The sequence below is a fragment of the Balaenoptera ricei genome, chromosome 8 (genome assembly GCF_028023285.1).
Source record: "Balaenoptera ricei isolate mBalRic1 chromosome 8, mBalRic1.hap2, whole genome shotgun sequence".
In the NCBI taxonomy this organism is placed as follows: domain Eukaryota; kingdom Metazoa; phylum Chordata; class Mammalia; order Artiodactyla; family Balaenopteridae; genus Balaenoptera; species Balaenoptera ricei.
Window position 1 is genome coordinate 88241708 of NC_082646.1, and position 23262 is coordinate 88264969.

Consider the following 23262-nt stretch of genomic DNA (forward strand, 5'->3'; position numbering starts at 1 on the left):
AGAGTTCACAAGGCTCTTGGTTAATTCCATGCTAAGTCCTTGGTGTATTTATCTTATTTTTTTTTTAATAGTTATTCTGCAAGATACATATTGGAAGTAGTAGGGAAAATAATCTCAGCCAGTTCTTCCAAATAGATTTTAGGGAGCAAAAAGTTGTTTCTTCTTCACAAATGTGTTCAGCTAAACACTATTATGTTTTAAGTTACCCGAGAAGGAAATGTTCACCAGCTCACTAGTTGTCCGATCTGTGAGTGATGGTCATGATAAAGAAGACATCTCTTAGGAAAAGCAGCAGACCAGTAAATTATGGGGAAGATAAAGGTATTCAATTACTGACCAAGGGGGGGGGGTTCTCTTTAGCTGGCTGATAGTCGTCATGATATATGTAGATTTAAAACGACAAGAGGAGAAACTAAAGCCAGTTTAACAGGTAACTTATAATTTGAGCAGGGAACAAACTGACTTTCTCAGTCTTAGAAAACTCAAATCGATGACCTAATTTATTTTTCCCCCAAGGGCAGCTGATGCTCTGTTGGAGGTGGGCGTCACGAGAATGTTGTAATGTCCATGCATGCCTTTAGCAACCTAGGTATTTTATCCATGTGAGTTAATGAGCACATATTGGTTTATTGAACGTGCTGAACTTGGTAGGGCACATGTAGGAAGCAACTTTGCTCTTTCTTATATCCCTTAGCTTTTCTAGCCACTCTCAGGTGATAAGCCAGTAGTCTTCTTTCCCATGTATTAAAAACATCCATCCAGGAGCAGATCCAGTGAGTCACCTCCGCCGCGCTAACTCTTTGCTCGCTCTCTACTCGCACACGCTTACACCCGGCTCGAGATGGCGGCGGCAGCGGCGGGGGACTCCGACTCCTGGGACGCGGACACGTTCTCCGTGGAAGACCCGGTGCGGAAGGTGGGGGGCGGCGGCACCGCCGGCGGGGACCGCTGGGAAGGCGAGGACGAGGACGAGGACGTGGACGTCAAGAGTGGATGTAGGAGTTAAGACATCTGTTATGAAAATTGGGAATAAGTGAGAAGAAACGACTAGAGAAATCAGAAAAGAATTACCAGAAAATGAAGTTTGAATGAAGTAGTCTAGACTGATATCATGAAGAAGCCTGACTGAAACTATTGTATCTAAATGGTGTCAATCCTGATAAATATAATTCTTACCACTTGGAACTAATTTTGGAGATTTATAAGTTGTAAATCTTATTTACAAAAAGGTAAATCTTATGTACCCTAAAGGTCATCTCGCCTCTTTGCACTCTTTTAGTGCAGAATTTCTTTCTTTTATACAAGTAGCTTATTTCTTTTACATAAACTTTGAAGTTGATATTGGGGAAAAAAAAAAAAAATCCATCCAATGTAACATCAAAATCCAATTAAAAAAAATTTTAAAGTCCTATTTAAAACACCCAATTAAAAACTTCTCCCCACCCCCAACTCAGGCCTCCCTTGGTCTTCCCCTCTTGGGAAAGAGGGATGTGTGTACTGGGTTTCATGTCTATTTCCTGCTCCCCCTTATCCAACCCTTAGCTGCTGTAGTGAGGGGATTTGGGGGCGGGGGAGAAGGTCAAGGATCAAGAATGAGGAACAGTCTTACCTGGTATTGTAGTTTGATACAGAACCTTCTGCGTTGGCAGAGGGACAATTGCTGACTCATTGTAAGGTGCTTTTAGGGTTCTCTGGGCTCCCCCATTGCTGAACTTTCTTATTTTTCCAAGTAAGGACAAAATGTAAGTCCCCTCTCCAGGGGAGGGGGTGGAGTGTGTTGAAATATGCAGCACGCTGATAACTCTCTCTGTAGAAAATATCTTCGCCCTCCCAATGAATTCTTCACTCTCTCTTAAAGAGCCTGGAGGTGGGTGGTAGGCTCAAGCTAGCAGAACTGGCAGCTCAGTCTCTTGGCAAGTCCTGCCAAGGTTGTCCAAGATACGAGGGATCTTAACATCTGTTGAGTGGTTTTGCTTCAACCACTCTGAGACCACAGAATAAGTGGACTGTAACATCCTGTTATAAAAGTATCTGGACCGCTCAGCCAGGAGGAGGCCTAGGTCAAGGAGCTTTTCAGTTGTGAACCCTGATTGCCACATACTTGGTAACAAACCCAGGAATTTATGGCATTTCAGCTTAATGTGGCCACTGCCCACAAGGCTCTAAGTCTCTACTGGGGGAAAAGACTGATAAATACAAGCTCAGTCTATATTACAGGTATTCCATGCTCATCTAGGTGTTTCTACAGCCTTCATTTAATAAGCATTCATTGAACCTCCTGGATTTGTGTGTGTGTGGGGGTGGGTAGTCAGGGATGACTTCCTGGAGTTGATGATCTCTTCTGAGCTAGGTTCTGAAAGAGGAATAGGATATGCCTGCAGAGGTGAGTGGTACCAACCTTAGGCCTGGGCCCATTCTGGCCCTCCTCAGTCTGCACGTCTCCATGGGGCAGGGGCTATGCAGGGTCAAGGAGCCATGCCCTCGCTTCTAGAGTCTAGAATCTGCATTAGGCTCTGGGTGCCCAGGACTCTGGAATTCCCTGTGCATGTCTGCTTCCACGGCCTGTGTGGGCTTCATTCCTTCCTCCCAAGGGCAGCCTGTGACACCAGTGTGTGCACCCATAGGCTTAAGAGATGACAAAGAAATGACTGCTCCATGTGCTGAGATAGAAGGATTTGTATATACAGCCCAGCATTTCCATTAGCACGAGGCCCCTTGTGCTGTGGGATGGAGCTGCGAGTGAGAAAAGAAGGCGGGCCAGCTGAGATCCGGGGGCTGAGGACCAGAGTGAGAATTCTGTATTTGAGGCTGGCCTTCTAGGTCATTATGAAGGAATCAGTAATAAGATAGGATAGAACATACTTCATTTAATAACTCGTCAGCTTGATTTATAACTTTAAATATTTACATTTATGGCATGCAGGCCTCCGTTTGTACTCCTGCCCCAGGTTCTGCAAATGTTAGGAGTGGGAGTGAAGGTAAGCACGTTAATTAGGGTGATTGGATGGCTTCAGATCATAGGGGATAGAAGATAGCTCTAGATTAATTACAAAAGAATCCTAATTAGGAGGAGATCCAGGAATCAGATGAATTTTAGGTGAAACCTGCAATTAAAGGAAGCTTAGTTTGGTGAGGGAGGACCGGCTGCAGGGTATCTGAGGGCAGCTGTGTCAAAGTGGGCCTGCCGTGGATGCGTACAGATGCTGTCTGGAACAGAGCAGGACTTAGGAAAAATCACAGCTTGGTAGCTTGAGGTTTGGCTCTGTTTGTAGGACCCGTAATATTCAGAGCACAGACATCTGAAAAAGAGGGTGATCTAAGAAGAAAAATGGCAGGTGGCCCCTTACCCAGGTGTGTTTTTCACTAATGATTGTGCTGATCAAGTGACAGGAGTCACCGTCCTGGTGTGGTTGGATGAGAGCTCAAGATGCTCACTGGTGCTTTTGTCCCCCATGGGGAGCGCTAGATATTGGGTTGGCCAAAAAGTTCGTTCGGGGTTTTCGTGCGATGGCACAAATCCCGAACGAACTTTTTGGCCAATCCAATAGATTTAGGGAAAGTGTAGAATTAACAGGGTTAAACTCGAGAGCCCAAAACTTAGAATTTGGGAAAAGGAGGCATCTGAAAGTGACAGCTGGGATGGTAGGAGTGGCAGGATGAGGAGTCTCAAGCTTTTAAACAACATGTTTATTACTTACATTGCTTTTTATAATCCCAAATTCCCCAATTTTGATTGCAATTACCAGCTGCTGGGAGATAGGCTTTTTTAATGGGCTGCATTTATAAATTTGGGCATTTGGGTGCTAGTGGAGAGTTTATTTCAACTTTACAGCAGACTGAATTGAAAGGATGCAGGGCTTCACCCATTTAGCTCAGACACAGCTATTTCTAACCTTGTTGGCCAGAGGGGTAGGATGGGAATCCACATCTATATTTATTTGGATCTATACTCTGATGCCACCCCTTCAGAGGTCTGCTTCCTCCGTCTGCGTGTATGTGCTTTGGGGAGAGGAGGTGGGCACGGCAGGGCTTTCCAAAGGGTGGTTTGTGTCACCTCCTTTGGAAATGATCATATACATTTGGAGCCGTTACCCGACAGATCTGTCATCTAATGTCACTTTGCCTTTGCCCACTTGGCTGTGCTCTGTCTCACATATGTCCTGTCTCATGACGCTCAGCCCAGGAGGGTTTACTTTGTGCGACAGTGTGCTGTTAGCAGCATAACGTATTACTTTTTATTTGTTACTATGAAAGGGTGAGGGGTTGAAAAACCAGTGTCCTAGAGGATGTGGCACACGGATTCTGATTCATGGCCTCCATCCGAACCATCCATCAGTCTTTTTCCTTTTCTCCTTGTGTAAATAGCCTTCATCTCACCTGCTCCTTTTATCTTTATTTCTGCTCTCCCTTAGCAACCCACAGCATATCTTTTATGCTCCCCACCACACTCGTGCTCTTCATGGCTACCTTGGACGGACCTGTATTGCTCAAACATAGCAAATAACAATTAATCCTAAGTGCTCGCTGGCCTCAGGGAGGGACCTCAGCTCCACTGAAGTGGAATTAGACAATTGGCTTTTCAGTAGTACCTCTTGATGGGAGTGGGTGGGAGCACAGGGATTGAGCTGGGGTGGGTGGGGATAAGGGGAGTTGGGCAAGCATGCACGTACCTGATTTTGAAATGCTCCAGAGCCAGTCACGACACACAGGGCAGCCCAAGTCAGCTGCCTGGCATTGTGAGGATGGGGTTGTGGGATGGAAATGAAATTCTATTGGCTGGACTCACATGGTTGTGTATATGTATATGAGGTGAGAGTTAAGGGGTTCCTGGTGTATGGGAGCCATCTATTGGCTTAAAAACATGGAGTGGTATTGGAGTGCTGACAGACTCAATCATGCCTTCAGCTTGCTTGAGTACATGAATATTGACTGTATTTGGATTCAGCATCAATTATGAATGTGTGTATATTTTTCTGCCTTTTACTTGGTTACATATTGTTGGTCGCAGGGAGATTTATGCATATTAAGGAGGTTGCAGGTCTGGGGGTAGCATGTTTAATTAAAAATAATTCCCTTACCTATGTGCTCCTGTGAAATAAATAGACAAAAATCCTTCTTAAGCATTTACATTTTGTTCCTTGCAAAGATTGGTGCAGGCAGGGATGGTCCTGAGGGAAATGGGATTCCTGGTCTTTGCTGTATGGGACTATTAAAAATGGGTTTGCATGTATATATGTTTATAGGCAGAGAAAAACCTTCTGGAAGGTTAAACACCGAAATGCCACATGTAGTTATCTCTACACAGTGGGATTAGGGGAGGCTAATTTTCTTCCTTTTATTTAGTCTCTATTTTAAAGTTTTTTTTTTAGAGTGAAATTGCTTTGCTGAGGTATTTAAAAACAGGTTGAAAAAAAAGAGCATTAAAATTGAGTTGGGGAGTTGATTTTTCATATATATATGATATATATATGATATATATGATATATATATGATATATGATATATATATATATATATTTCCCTATCTCTAAAAGAGTAATCAGTTTTACATCATGTTTTCATAAGAAATTGATTTTTTTCCCTTGGTAGAAGAGAAAACAAAACATTCTTATAGACCACTCTTTCAATAAAGAGGAAAATTGACACTTAAGTAAAATTCAATAGGCTGCTATCTATTGTTTACGGTGTGCCGGGCATTTTACACGTATTATTTCCAGTTGTTTCAGCAACACTACGTGGTAGGTGGTATCATCCGCATTTTATAAACGGGGGTACAAAGAGGTTAAGCAGCCTGCCTGAGGCTGCATAGCAGGTGAGTGCTGAGCGGGGATTTGAGCAAATGCCTGACTCTAAACTTCGGTTCTTCCCGTATGCCAGGCTGCCTTCCTCAATAGGAAGGCATCCAGGATCACTGCAATGCATCTTGTAGGTGTTTGCTATACCTCATGATTGCTATTTGTCCCCAGGCATCTCATTCTACCTCATGCCTGAAAAAAATAGTTCACACCTGTGCAACCTCTTCTCCCAAAGGGCCTGAGGGTTACTACTGCTAAATAAATTATCTGTTAGAAAAACACAACTAACCAAATAATATAACCTGCCAACCATTTCTAGATTACTCACCGTGTGCCATACATATGAAGTCTTTTATATGAATTGTCTCATTAGGTTTTTACAACGACCCTGGGAGGTAGATATCATTATGATCTTCATCATTTGCAGATGGAGAAGTTGAAGCATCAAGATATCTCAATTTGTGCAGCAGCGCCCGGCTAGGGAGTATTAGAGCTGGTTTTAGGATCCAGACAGTCAACTCAGTGCTACGTGCTTTATCAGGACAAGATGCTGAAGAAAGCGTAGGCTTCCTTCATGGGGCTCACGGTGGCTAAGACTCTGTCACGCAGAAGCCAAGGATGTGGAGACTTTCTGGAGGAGAGGATGGTGTTTGCTGAATCCCAAAGAATGTCTGAGTCATTTAGTGGCTAGCCAATTCTTAATTCATAAATGGACCACCATATGGACAGAATTTATCAATCAGCAGAATTCTTCCCTCAGGTTTTTGCTGGAGAATATTCTGAACCATCTAATAAACCAGCTGTCGGTAAAAACTGAATGGAGAACAATAATATTTAGGGAAGGTAACTTAAGGAGCATATTCTCTACTTCTCTGGATACATTTGGTTCCATGTATGGGTTGTATTACACTATGAGAAGGTGACATTCTTGGACTACATGACTTCATCCATGGAAAATTGTTTTCATTCATCTGTGTTTTTATATAAGCCTTCTAATTGTTTTTGAAAGTTTTAACAAAACTATCTGCATATACCCCTTATGTAATATTTCTAAGAAATTTTTCTCTGAGTTTTTCACTAGGAAAAGCTTTTGCTTCCCTGAGAAGCTATCGTGTTTCTTCCCAAATAATAAGAATTATGTAATTCAACCTGTGTCTGCCTTCACCGTGACTGCCAGGAAACTCAGCAGTAGAGATACAGTGTATTCGGTGATAAGCGGCCTGAGCTCTCTGGTGTCAGACTTCCTGGGTTCAAAACCTGATTCTTCCACTTACTGAAGTTTCAAGTTTCTTAACTTGGGCAAGTTTCTTAACTTTCCTGTTTTTCAGTTTCCTCACCTATAAAATGGCAGTAGTAATGCAGTGTTTCCTTGGTTTTCAGCCATGGTTTTTATGTTTGTTTGTTTTTTGTATTTTAACATCTCTGAATTGCCTTAGTTTAACTGGCAGTTTTTCCTTTCTTAATGATGCCTTATATTCAGTGAAATATGGTATCTTTCAACCATGTGGTTATTATAAGAACTACATAAGGTGACACACATCACGTAACACGTGAGTATCATGAATGTTATGACCTTTTTTCACGCTCACTCCCAGGAACCACGGTCATCCTTATTGCTGGCTCATCTGCTCTCCTCCTCTTAACTGTTCTCTTCCTTTTATTTCCATTTTATTCATTTTGTATTATTAGTCCCTTTTGAAAACCAGTGTAAATGAATTGCAAAAAAGTAGATAGTGTTGTAAGATGCATTAATTATAACTATCACCAACTGAAACCACCCCAAATAAATACTAACCTCTTGGACAAGAGAACAGTCAAGTCCACAGGCACACGTTCTTCTATCAGAGGAAAAGAAATATCGACTCTCTGTTGTCAGGCTAATCCCAGGAACACCACTGAAAAAGTAGCTCGGTTAAAATCAATGATTATTTTTCCGTTTGATAGTTATTGGTCACAGACAGTCTGAACCTCTTTCTAATTGGCAGAACATGACCTGGAAAGACTGTTTTATGTTACGTTGTATCTGTGACACCTTTCCTACATGCTTTAACTTCTTTGCTCTCTTATTAAATAGTAACTTTAAGCTCCTGGTTAAAGTGGTTCAGTAGCTACTGAAATGAGGATTGGCCAATTTTTCCCATTACAGACAAGGACTTTTTTTAGAAGTTGTCTTCCACTTGGCATTAGGTACAGTTCTAGAATCTCTACTTGGTTCTCCCCTTGTACTGTACTTCTGGAACACTGTGCTGGTGCCAGGTGGTGGGGGGAGGGAGGACAAACAAAATTGAAAGGGGCAGAGTTTTATTTGTTCAGTGCCTATGCTGTGCCAGACCTTCGCTTGGCAGTTTACGCACACGGTCTCACTTGATCCTGATGAGAATATTGTGAGCAGGTATTATTATCTTCTTTTTACAAATGAGGAAGCAATCTCAGAGTGGATCAACTTGCACAAGCTCACACAGCCAGTCAGTGATAGATCTGTGATTTAAATCAAATCCTGCCTGGTTCCGAAGCCCATGATCTTTCCATTAATACTTCCCGAGGTCCCTGTCCTCTGTCACTTGTTTGTTCATTCATACTTTCACCCACTCATTCAGGCACTCAGTCATTCATTCAACCAGCAGACATTTATTAATTGCCTGCTCTGTGTCAGGCACTGTGCTGGGCCCTGAAGATACAAAGATGAATAAGACTTGGTCTCCCCTCTTACATCCCAATGGAGAACACAGACAAGCCAACAGACAAGCCAAGACACATGGTAGACATGCGTGACTGCAGAGCCCTGTGTGTGTGTGTGTGTGTGTGTGTGTGTGTATGTACAAGCTAGTTGAGGACCCCTGCACTTTTTTCCCCTAAACATTAACATTTACTGGTCAAAGAAGTTAGCAGTCCCATCTCCCCGTCCCTGCTGTGTCTCTTTAAATTCATTCTCTACACTGCAGCCAGAGTGATTTTCCAGACGCACACCTGCTTATATCACTTTCCTTTTAAAACCCCTCGATGGCTCTTGATAGCCCCAGGATAAAGTCCAGACTTCCTAGCAAGGCTTACTAGCCCCTTCTTGGTCTTCCCTGCGTCTCCCTCCACCTTGCAGTGCTTGATTCGGCTGTCTGGGATTTCTGTGATGCTCTTAGGATACAGACCAGACTTCTTATCCTGCATCTTCCTTCACCCCCAAGTCTTTGATCCAGCTCTATTGAACTTCTTGCAGATCTAAGAAATCTCAGAACATGCTCTGCATCTCTGAGCTCTGACCTTTTGCCCCAGGTGTTCTCCTCGCTTGGAACATCCCCACCTCCACCCCAACCCCCTCTTCACCTTCTTGTCTTCCTTCCATCACCATCACCTCCTGTGGGAAGCATTCCCTGACCCCAAAACCTAGGTCAGGGGTCCCTGCTTTGTGTCCCCATCCCTTCATGCATGACCAGCATTTATCACATAGTTTTACAACCTCCTGTAGACATATCTGTCCTCTCTATTGGCCTGTGAGGGCCAGGAGCTTGAGCTTGTTCTCTGCTGAGTCCTCAGCAGCTGGCGCCCTGACTGGCACATAGTAGGAGATTAATAAGCATTGTTGAGTGAATGGATCAGAAGTTTATATGCCAATATGAAGAAAACAGAGACCCCGTTTTCTTTTATACTAGTATGCACTGAAAAATGTTTAGCCTTTTTCTTTTATTTTTTTCACAGTCTGATAGTTAATATTATGTGTCAACTTGTTGGGTCACAGGATGCCCAGATCTGGGTGTGTCTGTGAGGATGTTTCTGGAAGAGGTTAGCATTTGGGTTGGTGGACTGAGTAAAGCTGCCCCAATGTGGGGTGTGTGTGTGGGGGTGCATCATGCATCTGCTGAGGGCCTGATGGAACAAAAAGGGGGAGGAAGGGAGGATTCGCTCTCTGTTTGGCTGATTGGGCTGGGACATCGGTCTTTTCATGCCCTTGGTGCTCTTGATTTTCGGACCTTCAGATTCTCACAGGAATCTACACCATCAACTCTCTGGCTCTCAGGCCCTGGAACTGGGTCTCCAGATCGCAGATGGCAGGTCATGGGACTTGGCAGCCTCCATGGTCCTGTGAGCCAGGTCCATGTAATAAACTTCAAATATATAAATTTCATTATATATAATATATAAACAAATATATTTCTATCAACATATTTAAATGAATAATACATTATATAAATAATATACATATATTAAAATAAATACAAATATACTGGTTCTGTTTCTCTGGAGGACCCTGACTAATACACATGGCTAAGTTGATGGACCTACACCTGATATGCAAATACACGAACAAGTCCAAGTTGAAAATTGTGGAAAGCAGCAGCAGTGAGAAGAAGGGATGGTGGTCTAGAATTTATTAAGATGAGAAGTCTGGTGTCTTTTGTTCTATAATAGAACATGTTGTGATTAACAAGTAGGAAACAGAATGCAAGCGCACCCACACTAGTGAGACAACTGAAACATTTCTAATAAAAAAGCGTGTCCAGCAGAGAGAGTGACTGTGGAGCAAATGGGAGGCTCATTCTTGAGTTTGAAGGAGGAGCATAGGGGTGGTACCTGCTGCATTAAATCAATGGCAGGGACAAAGTGGGAGGGCTCCAGGGGACATGGCCTGGCCACCAGGAGCTTAGTAGGTTTGCTTGATTGGAGTTGAAGTTCCACATGGGAGAAGGAGAGGTTGGTAAAAACCTTGCTGAAGAGTCTGGGCTGCTGGTTGGGTGGTTTGCTGTGAATACCCTGGGTATCTGGACGGATAGCAGACTCCTGAACATTGGACCCTGAGAACAGTATTGCCATTTGTGCATTTTCTTTTCTTTTTATTTTTTTACTGAAGTATAGTTGATTTACGTTTCAGGTGTACAGCAAAGTGATTCAGTTATACATATATATATATATATATATATATATATATATTCTTTTTCAGATTCTTTTCCCTTATAGGTTATTATAAGATATTGAATATTGTTCCCGTGCTATACAGTAGGCCCTTGTTGTTTATTTTATATATAGTAGTGTATATCTATTATTCCCAAATTCCAAATTTACCCTTCCCCCTGCCCCATGCATTTTCTTTATTGCTTTCTGTGTCTGGGCAGTATAGTAGATTCCTTTTTTGTGTTTGTTTCTAGATCAGCTTAATGAAAATCTACTGTGGGTTGAGAGATGCCACCTTTATTTCGAGGGTGCAAGGGAAAAACAACGGTGACCCTCTGCAGCGAGCAAAGTGTAACACCTGGGGTCTGGCTTGCTTGTCTCATACTATCCCAGAGTTCAAGTGAAGGAGAAGGTGAAAAATTCTGCAGTTCAAAAAGAAAAAGAAAACAAAAAAAAAACCCCAAACAAGAAACTTGTCTTTTGTGCTCCTTTGGAGTAGGGCATTGAGCACTCACGGCCACCTTGTCATTAATTCCCTGGAGGTATCTACAGCCTTCTCCAGACAACCACATTTTTTCACTGACAAAACATTTAATTCTCAGTGACATTTCTCCATCATTATAAATAGCAGGGAATTTTCAATCATGTTTTAAGTGCCAAAGCTTTTTTCGCCCAGTGGGGCTATAGCAGTTTGAGCAGAGCCGTTTGGATCCTAAAGCAGATCGACTGGCGAATATTACGCTTGGCTCTTCAAAGAGAACTGCTGATTTTAGCACATTAGGAAGTTTCACAGGGGTATACATTTTCATATTTTCCTCCTCCAGTCAGGAGTTTCCACGGCACCAAAATTTTTGTGTAGCTGTCGACACTCTGGGATAGATCCAATGATCTCTAAGGGTGTCACACATTTTGAAAAAAATTATCTAAAAGAAATTAGTTTCAATTCACTGTAGTTATGGAAAATTCCCCAGCCCTGGCAAAGAGTGTTACAGAGTTACCCAGCTAGGTCATTCCAGACCTGGGGCTCGCCTGTGTCCTCAGGTCCGTCACTGTCACATTATCTGGAGTGATGCATATTGCCCGAGAGCTTATCTTCCTCTGCTGTTCTGCCCCGTATCCCTTCCGTTGTTCCTCGTTTATGTACTGGTGAGTGATATGGGTTAATAAAACTTGGGAGAAAACATCATGTATGCAGCAAGAAGATTAAATTTGGTGAGTGTTGATTAGCATTCTCAGTACTGCTTTAAAAATATATACTGTAATGAACTCTTCTCGGCTAAAATATGGCGTTACATGATCATAATTCTGGTTTCTGTGCCGTCGTAATTTCCATGAGTATACTTTATTGCTTCCTGGTCCTGGGTAGAATGAAGATACTGAGCTTATTTTCTTTTTAAAATGTTGTAGGAACATCAACAAATCGTTTTTTAAATATCCCCAGGAAGGTAGAAGTAAGTATTGAAAGAGGGAGCAGTGATGTGCTCTGGGTTGTATTGGGTCTGGGCAGAAATGGTCCTCCAGTGAAGTTTTTTGGATTGTTTTTGTTTCTTGAATAACAGCTTTATTGAGATATAATTTTCATGTCATAAAATTCGCCCATTTGAAGTGTACAACTGAGTGGTTTTTATGTATTCACAGAGTTGTCCAACCATCAACACTCACTCATTTTGCAATATTTTCATCACCCCCCTAGAGAAGCCCTGTACACATCAGCAGTCACTCCCTATTCCCCCTTCCTGTCAGTCCTAGGCAACAACTACTTTCTGTTTCTGTGGGTTTGCCTATTCTGGACATTTCATGGGAATGGAATCACACACTGTGCGGCCTCTTGTGTGTTGCTTCTCTTACTTAGTGTGCCATTTTCAGGGTTTATCCATGTTTCAGCAAATATCAGAACTTCGTTCCTTTTTTATTGCTGAACAATATTCTACATGTGTATGTAACCTTGTTCATCCATTCATTGATTGATGGATTGGGTTGTTTCCACTTTTTGGCAATTGTGAATAATGGTGCTATGAACATTTATGTGCAAGTTTTTGTGTGGATATATGTTTCCAATTCTCTCTAGGAGTGACATTGCTGGGTCATATGGTAACTCTATGTTTACTCATTTGAAGGACTGCCAAACTGTTTTCCCAGAGTTTCCAAGGCACTGTTTTACACTCCCACCAGCAGTGTATGAGGGTCCCAACGTCTCCACATACTCATCAACACTTGCTATTGTCTGTCTTTTTGATTTTAGCCATCCTAGTGGATGTGAATTGGTATCTTATTGTGGTTTTGGTTTGCATTACCCTAGTGGTTGATCATGTAGAGTGTCTTTTCATGTGCTTATTGACTGTTTGTATGTCATCACTGGAGACATGTCAGTTGAAATCCCTTGCCCATTAACATATTTTTAAATAGGTTTTTTGTTTTTTAGAGTAGTTTTAAGTTCACAGCAAAATTGAGTGGAAGGTAGGAGAGTTCCTACACCCCCCCTGCCCCCATACACACATAGCCTCCGCAACTATCAACATCCTGCACCAGAGTGGTACATTTGTTACAGTTGGTGAACCTACATTAACACAAAGTCATTATCACCCAAAGTCCGTAGTTTACGTTAGGGTTCACTCTTGGTGTTGTACATTCTAGGGTTCACTCTTGGTGTTGTACATTCTATGGGTTTTGACATATGTATAATAACATGTATTCACCATTACAGTATCTATCATACAGAAGCGTTTTACTGCCCTAAAAGCCTTTCATGCTGCACCTATTCATCCCTCTTGCCGCCCTAACTCCTGGCAATCACTGATCTTTTTACTGTCTCCATAGTTTTTGCCTTTCCTGAAATGTCATATAATTATAATCTTACAGTTAGCCTTTTCATATTGGATCTTCCAAAGTGGCTGTACCATTTTGCATTCCCACCAGCAATGAATGAGAGTTCCTATTGTTCCATATTTATGCTAGCATTTGGTGATGTCAACATTTTAGATTTTTGCCATTCTAATAGATATATGAGGTATCTCATTATTGTTTCTTTCATTCATTTTAAAATTGACTTGTCTTTTTGTTGAGTTGTAAGGGTTCTTTATGTATTCTGGATATAAATTATATATCCTTATCAGATATGTAATTTGCAAATATTTTCTCCTATTCTGTGGGTTTTTTTCCACTTTCTTGATGGTATCCTCTGAAGCACAAATGTTTTTAATTCTGATGAAGTTCAGTTTATCTGTTTTTTTTGTGACTTGTGCTTTTGGTGTCATATCTGAGAAACCATTGCCTAATTCAAGGTCATGAAGATTTAGTCCTATATTTTCTTATAAGAGTTTTATAGTTGATGCTCTTACATTTAGATTCATGATGTATTTTGAATTAACTTTTGTATATGATATTAGATGGGAGTCCAACTTCATTCTTTTTTTTATCTTACTAAATAGTGATTTATTTATTTATTTTAATATCTTTATTGGAGTATAATTGCTTTACAATTGTGTGTTAGTTTCTGCTTTATAACAAAGTGAATCAGCTATACGTATACATATATCCCCATATCTCCTCCTTCTTGCGTCTCCCTCCCTCCCAACCTCCCTATCCCACCCCTCTAGGTGGACACAAAGCACCGAGCTGATCTCCCTGTGCTATGTGCCTGCTTCCCACTAGCTATCTATTTTACATTTGGTAGTGTATATATGTCCATGCCACTCTCTCACTTCGTCCCTGCTTACCCTTCCCCCTCCCCGTGTCCTCAAGTCCATTCTCTACGTCTGCGTCTTTATTCCTGTCCTGCCCCTAGGTTCTTCAGAACCTTTTTTTTTTTTTAGATTCCATATATATGTGTTAGCATACGGTATTTATTTTTCTCTTTCTGACTTACTTCACTTTGTATGACAGTCTCTAGGTCCATCCACCTCACTACAAATAACTCAATTTCATTTCTTTTTATGGCTGAGTAATATTCCATTGTATATATGTGCCACATCTTCTTTATCCATTCATCTGTCGATGGACACTTAGGTTGCTTCCATGTCCTGGCTATTGTAAATAGAGCTGCAATGAACACTGTGGTACATGACTCTGAACTTCATTCTTTTACATGTGGATATCCAGCTGTCCCAGTACTGTTTGTTGAAATGACATTCTTTCCCCTCGAAGGTCTTGGAACCTTTGTAAAAAATCAATTGATCAAAAAAAAAAAAAACAGTCAATTGATCATAAATGTAAGGGTTTATTTCTGGGCTCTAAATCTTATTCCATTGAGCTATAAGTCTATCCTTGTGCCAGTATCACAGTCTCAATTATTATAGCTTTGTGGTAAGTTTTGAAATCAAGAAGTGTGAATTCTTTGGCTTTTAAAAAAAACATATCATTTTGTCTATTCTGGGTCCCTGCATGGAGTTTTTATTGCTAGAGTTCCATTTCCACTTAAGATTCTGGCTTCAGGAAGAAGGGGGCAGGGTTAGTGGCTGACGGAGGGGATAATGACTGAGCATAATGCTGCTGCGGTGTGATTCAGTGCTTTGTTCCGGTGTCCATGGTAACACAGGTGCTTCAGTAGGTTTCTTACAAACTGAGGGAAATGTCTTTGAACACCACTACCACCCCCCAACTTTTCATGGCTTAGAGAAGCTGAAAGCCCTTTTAAAAACTTCTTTGAACATCCTCAGACTCATGATCCCAGGGTCTCCCCTGTCTAGCACATGCAGCTGGGTGGGCCGTCTCAGATTCTTTCCCCATGGCACCTTTGGTGACAGACTTAGCCACCTCATTGGTTCTGTAAATCATGCAATCATGCCAAGCATTTTGCAACTTTGGTAGACTGCCAGTGAAAATTGGCAGCTCACTTGGAGTAGTTCTGCAGGGTAGGTAATATTCTTCCATCTCAGTCACCCTTTCTTCTCTCTCTCCTCAGTACCTTCATTCCAGATCTCCCCCTCCTCTTCTCTAGTGCTTGATGCTCAGTTATACAGAACAGCTTTCCTCTTTCTTAGATGCCTCATTCAGGCTTTGAAGATATAACTTCTAGCCCAAGGAGCTCAGCAAAGCCTTTATCCAACAGCAGCAGACCTCTCTCTAAGAGGGGTTCTCCTTACCACCTGCTAAGAGAAGAAAACCTTTTCCATCTCCTTTCATATGTTAACTTACAGCAAAGTCTGTCAGCTCTACCAGGGAATTTGTTAGGCAGGTGCAGATCTGCCATGAGCTCTGGTAGGAAGGAACAGGGAGCTAGGTTTCTGAGGTCCTTCCTGGGTCCAACATTTTGGGAGTCTGTGAATCCTTAGATTCCTTATCATAGCCTCTTCAACATTTTCATGAAAGCAACCAGACAGTGGCTTAAACATTCATGGCTTTATTTTCTTGTGTAAAAAGTCTGGAGTTAGGCAGCCCAGAGCTGGCATGCAGGCTCCTTGCATCCCGCTGCCCTGATGTCCTTAGAGGACCACCTCGGGATCCAAGATGGCTGCTTGAGCGCTCTGCTTCACGTCTACATTCCTTTTATCAGGAAAAAGAAAGACAAAGACAGGGTGCGTTTTCCCTTTAAGGACACTTCCTGGAAGTGACAGACAACACTTCCACCTACATTTAATTGACCAAATCTTAGTCATATGGCCACACAAAGGAGACTGGGAACTGTAATTCCAAGGACCCTGTGCCTAGTTAAAAGCAGAGTGTTCCAATACTTTCTCTGGACTTGGTGATAACACTTCACTTCCCAGAAGGCTGGACTTAGGCTCATGAGGCTCTGTGGGAACTGGTGTTGAGGGCCTTTGGATTCCATCATGTGACCAGGAGCAAGAGTAGGGGCTGCCTTTGGAGGCAGACACACTGTAATTACCAAACCAGAAGCACAGTGCACGGTATAAAATAGGGCCACAAGAAATGTTTGTTGGAAGAACAAAAGAGCAAGTGAATTTACTGCACCTACAGTTCAGACTTGCATGGCTGTGGTTGTAGTGTCTTTTGGGGGCTTTTTTGATGCTGTTTGCTTTAACCCACCAAGCTTTTATTGAGCATCTATTACATGCCAAGAAATCAAGAATTGAGGGAAATCAAAGATGAATAACCATGGTGCCTACCTTCAAGGAGCTTCCATCTAGTGGGAAAGACAGGAAGAACAGAAATTTCAATGTCAGTATTCGGTATGAGGAAGCACATAGGAGGGGCACCCAACCCAGTCTCTGGAGAACAGGGGATAGACACCTCCTGGAGGAGGTGATGCCCAAGGCAAGTCTTAAAGATTGCTTAGGAATCATCCCAGTGTTGAAGGAAGGGAGAGAGAAAAGCATGTGTGAAGGGTCATTGGTGAGAGGAACTGTCCATAGTTGGAAGTGACCAGACTATAGTTATCTTCTCAAGACCCCCGTTTTATCACCTCTCTCCTTTGGCCCTCAGTGTTCTGTAATACCCTTTGTCTAAAGAACGTGGTCCCCACTTCCGGTCATGGCATTCAGGGCTCACCACCCTGTTGGTCTCCTACCCATGCTCCTTTCTAATCATATCGGTTTGGCCCCCATTCCCTGAACATGTTCCTCATTCCCACATCTTGGCTGATTATATCATCTCTGCCTAGAGTAACTTTTCCTAGCTTCTCCTCTGGTCAAGTCTTATCTCCTTTTGGGAAGTTCTAACTAAGATGTCACCTTGTTTGTGAAGCCTTAAATTTGTCCTGAATTGGACCTGCTTTGCCTGTGTCTCCCGTGGTTCCAGGACTCATGTTTCACCATGTAATGCTGATCACCTTCAATTCTATACCATAGTCACATACCTGTTTACCTTGCCCATCGCTCTTCTGTGAACAACTCGAGGGCAGGGATGCGAGGCTGAGTCATTTTTATGTCCACGATTCTTTACTAAAAGAGCGACATGAAAGCACATCCACTTTAGACTCAAACCTGGGTCCGATACTCCACTTAGGCAGGAGTGATGTGCGTTGGGGAAACCCTTTCCCCTCCCTGGCTTCCCAACTTGCTCATCTGTACGAGAGAGATAACAACAATCACCGCTGCAAGGAGTGGGTTGGATGATTAGATGAAATAACATAGGCGAAGTGTATTTCATAGAAACCAGCACATAATAGGGGCTCAGGAATACTTGCCAAATGAAACGGGCTGCGACCTGATTGCTGCTGTTTGTTTTGGTCCTGTTTTTTCCAGGCCGGGGGTGTTGGGGCCTGTCATCCTCATACACAGTCTCATGTGAGAAATGGTGTGGGCATTCTAATTATTTGGTTCCGTAGACTTTTTTTTTAAATTAAGGAGGGCTGCAAGATTTTACATTTTCAGGGGCATATCCAAGGGAATTGAAAACCAGGCAGAGTATGCATCTTCAGGGCATGTGGTTTTGAAAACCCTGCGTGTGTGGATTTGCTGGTTGCTGCTGCAGAGCTGTGAACATTGAAAGCTATGGGAGAGTGAAGAAGCAGGTGCGTCTCGTTCTCCTGCAATGATTTTCTGAGCAGAGAGGGTCAGGGCTCCGTATACTCACGAACCCATAATTCCTCACCTCCTCTTCTCCTTCCTGATATAGCCCTCATCCATAGAAGCAGGAGACAGTTTTTTTTTTTTTAGGAGACAGCTTTTCCTCTTCTGATTCTGTGACCGTTAGTGTACGGATGTGTATTTATTTATTTTTTCCTTAGCCTTGTTCAAAATAAGAATTTGCAGTGGTGAGCTTGTAAATACAGCCTATCTCTCTGCACTTTAGTGGCTGTTAAGCAGAGGTACTTGTCGGAATTGCCTGGGAAACTTAAAAAAAATACAGATTCCATGCCCGCTCCACCCTGGCCCTCCCTGGGTGGTGATTCACTAAATCTAGAGTGGGCTGGGGCACATCTGGAAACTTCACAAAGTCCCCAGATGTGTCTATCCCTGGTTGAGAAGCTTTGCTCCAGATCACCCAAATGGTCTTTTAAAATCTGGAAACCCCACACGACTGGCCAGAGTGACAGCCTGTGTGAGAGATGGCAAGTTTGAATGCCACTCAGGAAATTTATTACTGAGCTGAGATTGGCAAGCTGCCAGGCTGGTGGCTTTAAAGGGAACGAGAGTCTGCAGTTTTGTTGAAGGAGAAGTTTCCTCTGCAGTCAGGGGACTCAGCTAATGAGCATGTAGACCATGCTGATTAGGGAATAAGGCATTTAGAGGAATGAATGGGGGGGGGTGTGCTCATTGAGAAGGCTCACCCCCATCTCTCAGTGTGGGCAGCAGAGAGGCTGGGGCCAGACGTTGGACTAGAGAGGACCTCAGGTCTAGTAAGCAAAAGTCAAGTTCAGAGAGGTTATCCGAGAAAAGGAGGAACAGGTAGATGCCATAGGGCCAGAGTCCTGAACACTTTTGATGCAGTAATCTTTTAAAAACATGAGTCAGGGGCTTCCCTGGTGGCGCAGTGGTTGAGAGTATGCCTGCCAATGCAGGGGACACGGGTTCGAGCCCTGGTCTGGGAAGATCCCACATGCCGCGGAGCGACTAGGCCCGTGAGCCACAACTACTGAGCCTGCGCGTCTGGAGCCTGTGCTCCGCAACAAGAGAGGCCGCGATAGTGAGAGGCCTGCGCACCGCGATGAAGAGTGGCCCCCACTTGCAGCAACTGGGGATAAGCCCTCGCACAGAAACGAAGACCCAACACAGCCAAAAAAAAAAAAAAAAAAAAATGAGTCAGCTCATGTCACCCTTTTGCTTAAAACTCTCCAATGAATTCCCATTGTGCTTAGAATGAAATCCAGACTCCATACAATGGCCCGCTGGCACCTACCTGCCCATCTCTGCGTGGCCGGTTCCTTTTCATTGTTCAGGTCTCAGCTCAGATGTCTCCTTACGAGGCCTTTCTTGTGCACCTCCTCCCAATGTCACTTTGAAATGCATTACCCTGTTTTATCTTTGCTTTTTCATAGAATTTATCACCACATAAAAATCTCTCACTCATTTCCTTCCTTGGTTTGCTTCTCTGTCCGTCTCTTCCATTAGAATGCAGGTTCCATGAGAGCAGACCTATGTACCTGGTTCGAGTCTGTATTCCCAGCACCTGGAACAGTGCTAGCCACAGAGTGGGAGCTCAGTCAATAAGTGATCAAGTGAATGAATGAATGAGTGAATGCAGATTCCAGGTCTCAAGCCAGTAAGCTGGAGTCCAGACTGTAGTTCTAGCAGCTCGGGGTCGGCAACCAGGCCAAAGGCAGTCACACGTCAGAGCTGAGAAGGGAGCCCCGTCAGCTCTGTCTGTGTAGGAGTCTCCTTACAGCCTCCTCAGTGGGACCTGAGCCCAAGGGGGGGTAAAGTGTCCACTGGGTAGATTGGCCCCCAGTGCACTGAGGAGGGAGCTGGGGAGTCTGCCTCTGACACCTCAGAAAGGGTGAATGTACATTTAACAAGATGTAGGAATCCAGTGAAGTGTGACTCACACAAATGTTCCCTCCGACCTTCTGTCCAATGAGATGGAACACAATGAATTTTAAGATGTAAGATGTTTAATGTGGGGCTTTTTAGAAAGGCACCATGATGATGAACAATTTGTGGTGGAGTGTGCCTGGGAGGGGTGCCCAGGGACACATACACACCCATGCACACACACGCACACACAAAGACTCACATCCCTTTGTGCACAATTCTCTTTGGCTAGGTCCTCACTTTTTGAGCTGCATTAAGGTGCCACTTGCTTTGGAAACCACTGCCCCAGGGCAATAGGAGGTGCTCTGATGTGCAGTCCCTTTGCCTGAGCACATCCTACCCTCCCAGGGTCGTCAGTTACCTGCTCCCTCTCACACCCCCAGGACTGCGACTGCCTCAAAGGACTGTGTTGTTTGTCTTTATTTCCCTCTCACCAAGCACAGTGCCTGACCTACAGTAGGTGCGTAGTAAATGTTGGTTAAATGCACAAACACATGCACACACGTGTCACTGCAGGAACGTATTTTGGCTTTGTCTCAGTTCAGGGAAACAGGGAATAGCCCCAGGGGCACAGAGCACTTGATCCGCTAAAATAGCTCGTGGTTTGGAAACCTGCAAAATACAGGTCAGACGAGCAGGCCACATTCGGACAACAGGCTGGGGTCCAGCCAGAGAGGGTGTTGGCTTGTCCCAGAGAAGGGCAAGGCTTGAGTTTTTCTCTGGGACTTACTTCCCTAGCATAAAAGGGCACAGAAGGGGAAAAATCCCCAACAGTATTAAAGCCATTGTCTTCAGCGGCATGCAGATCCCTCTGACCTTGAACTCACTGATGACATGGTATCAATTGCACCTGCAATCCCGCGGCAGCAGCTGCTAGCAGAAGCCATGCTAACAGGGCTCTGAGAGAGAGAGTTTTGTTCCAGCCTGACCAGCACAGCTGGCTTTGCAGCCTCAGCCTGGGCAAGGGTTTCTGTAAAGCTGTGTCTTGCAGGGATTGCAGTTTTGTCTTGGGAAAAACACAGATTGGCCTGAACTGGTTGAGGGGAGGAACAGAGAGAAAGAGGTTTTTCAGTCTTTGCAGAGCTCTTATAACCACGTGGAGCAGATTTTCCGAGTTGATGGGCTTTGCCTGCAGAAGGCTGCAGAGCAACAAGGGAGGGCGGGTCGGGAGTCCTCCGTTTCCGTCCTCTGAAGAGCTGGTCACAGAGAGTAACGGCATCTTTCCCATCGGATTTTTTATTTCGTCCTTCAGGTAAAGAGTAATCTATGATTTTGCCTTAGGTGGACTGATAGAATGACCACAGTCCCAAGCCTTTTACTCGAATCATCTCATTTAATCCACACAATATTATTATAATACCCATTTTCACAAATGAGAAAACTGAGACTTGGAGAGGCTAAGCAGGTTGTCCCTTAAAGCCACTGGTTAGTAAATGACAGAGCCCAGATTTGAATCCAGCGCAGTTAAAGATGTATATGGGATACATACAAATCTGCAGAACTTCAGAGTTTTCTTCCTCAGCAGTAAACCTTATAATGTCTTTGTCCTCTTTGCCTTTGTTTGGATAGAGAGGAGATGGCCAAGGTCTGTGGATTTGCCAGCTGGGGTCTGGAGCGTCTGGGGGTGTCCTGGGGTAGGAGCTGTCAGCTGCCCTGTGCCGACTGGGGAGGCTCTGAGGCAAGGCCAGAGGGCATTCAAGCCACACGCAGACCTCCCAGGAGCAGCCAGCTGGCCTTTCCTCCTCTGGGATTGGCCGGTGTTAGGAAGAAAAGCCAGGATATGGAATTTACGAATGGCTTGTTGAGGGAGGGGTTGGGGGGCTTCCAGATTGAGAGAGGTTGGCAAAGAGTGAAAATAAATCTTCAACCCAAAAGTAAGGCAGCATTGGGCAGGAGGTCTGGGCTACACAGATGACAAGCTGGTCCTTGAAGTGGCTGAGCCAAAGAGAAAGGCTAGGAAGTGCCAGGAATAGAATAGGGAATCAGTGGGAAACTTAAAAGTTGAATTAGAAAATCTGAAATGAAAGCAGCGTCGGGGGATATGAGAAGGCTCTCAGTTGTACTGGCATAATAGATCTTGTGATTCTCAAACCTTTTCTCCTGTTGTTAAGACCATAACCTTAGGTCTGAACATTGAATTGAGATGTGTGTCTTTAGCAGAATTGTTGGGAGGGAAAACAAGAGCCAATACTGGCCCAGTTTGGTAGAGAATTAGACTTATTTTAAAAGAGAAAAAAGAAAGAAGAAGAAAAGATAGCACTGTCAGGGCCAAGCAAGGGTGGGAGAAGAGAGCTGAGAACTCTACCCAAGGTCTCCATTTAGAAGCTGTAATATGTTTAGCAGGCAGGAACTTGTTCCAAAACACGGGGCTACAAGAAACATCCTGTTAGCTTATCTTCCTAAATCAAGTTAAATTTGGCTGTAGGCCTCCACTTATCAGGGTTGGAGGGAGGTTCTTATTAATGGTGTGTATGTGTGGTTTTCAACAACTTTATTGATACAAAATTCACACACCAAACAATTCACCCTTGAAAGTATATAATTCAGTGACTGTATATTCAGAGAGTTATGCAAGCATTACAATTTTAGAACTTTTTTGTTACTTTAAAAAGAAACCCTGTATTCATTAGCAGTGATTCTCCTACTTTCCCCCAACCCTCCCAGCCCTAGGCAACCAACAGTCTACTTTCAGTCTCTATGGATTTGCTTATTCTGGACATTTAAATAAATGGGATCATACAATATGTAGTCCATTGTGAACTGGCTTCTTTCGCTTAGCATAATGTTTGCAAGGTTCTCCTATGTTGTAGTATTTATCAGAACTTCATTCCTTTTTATGGCTGAATAACAGTCCATTGTGTAGATATGCCTCACTTTATTTACCCAGTCGCCAGTTGATCTTTGGTTGAGTTTTCTCCACCTTTTTGCTATTACGAATAATGCTGCTGTGCACATGTGTATACAAGGGGTTCCTCATAAATTTGGGGGATCTCTGGTCTTCAGTCCCCATGAAGACCACAAGATGCTCATTTCCCATATCTATGTGGCCCATTTGAAAGTTAGTGGTTCTTCTATTCTCCGTATCCTCTTAGTTCCCCCCTGCCAGACTCTGCAAAGGGACGGCCACTGTTTGCAAGGCTGGAGTACTTACGGCTCTCTTCCCTGGCAGCCATGTGCCACTCCCATCAGAAGCCCAGCTACCTCCTAGGATATCAC

General features: G+C 43.5%; 1 protein-coding gene across 1 annotated transcript in view; it reads left to right on the forward strand.

Moving 5' to 3' along the window:
* Positions 1–841: 841 nt before the first annotated feature.
* Positions 842–23262, forward strand: part of KIAA1549L (KIAA1549 like) — a 209592-nt gene continuing 187171 nt past the window's right edge. The window contains exon 1 of the mRNA XM_059929938.1: positions 842–995. Within this exon, the coding sequence (XP_059785921.1) occupies positions 842–995 (154 nt within the window). The remainder of the gene's footprint in view (positions 996–23262) is intronic.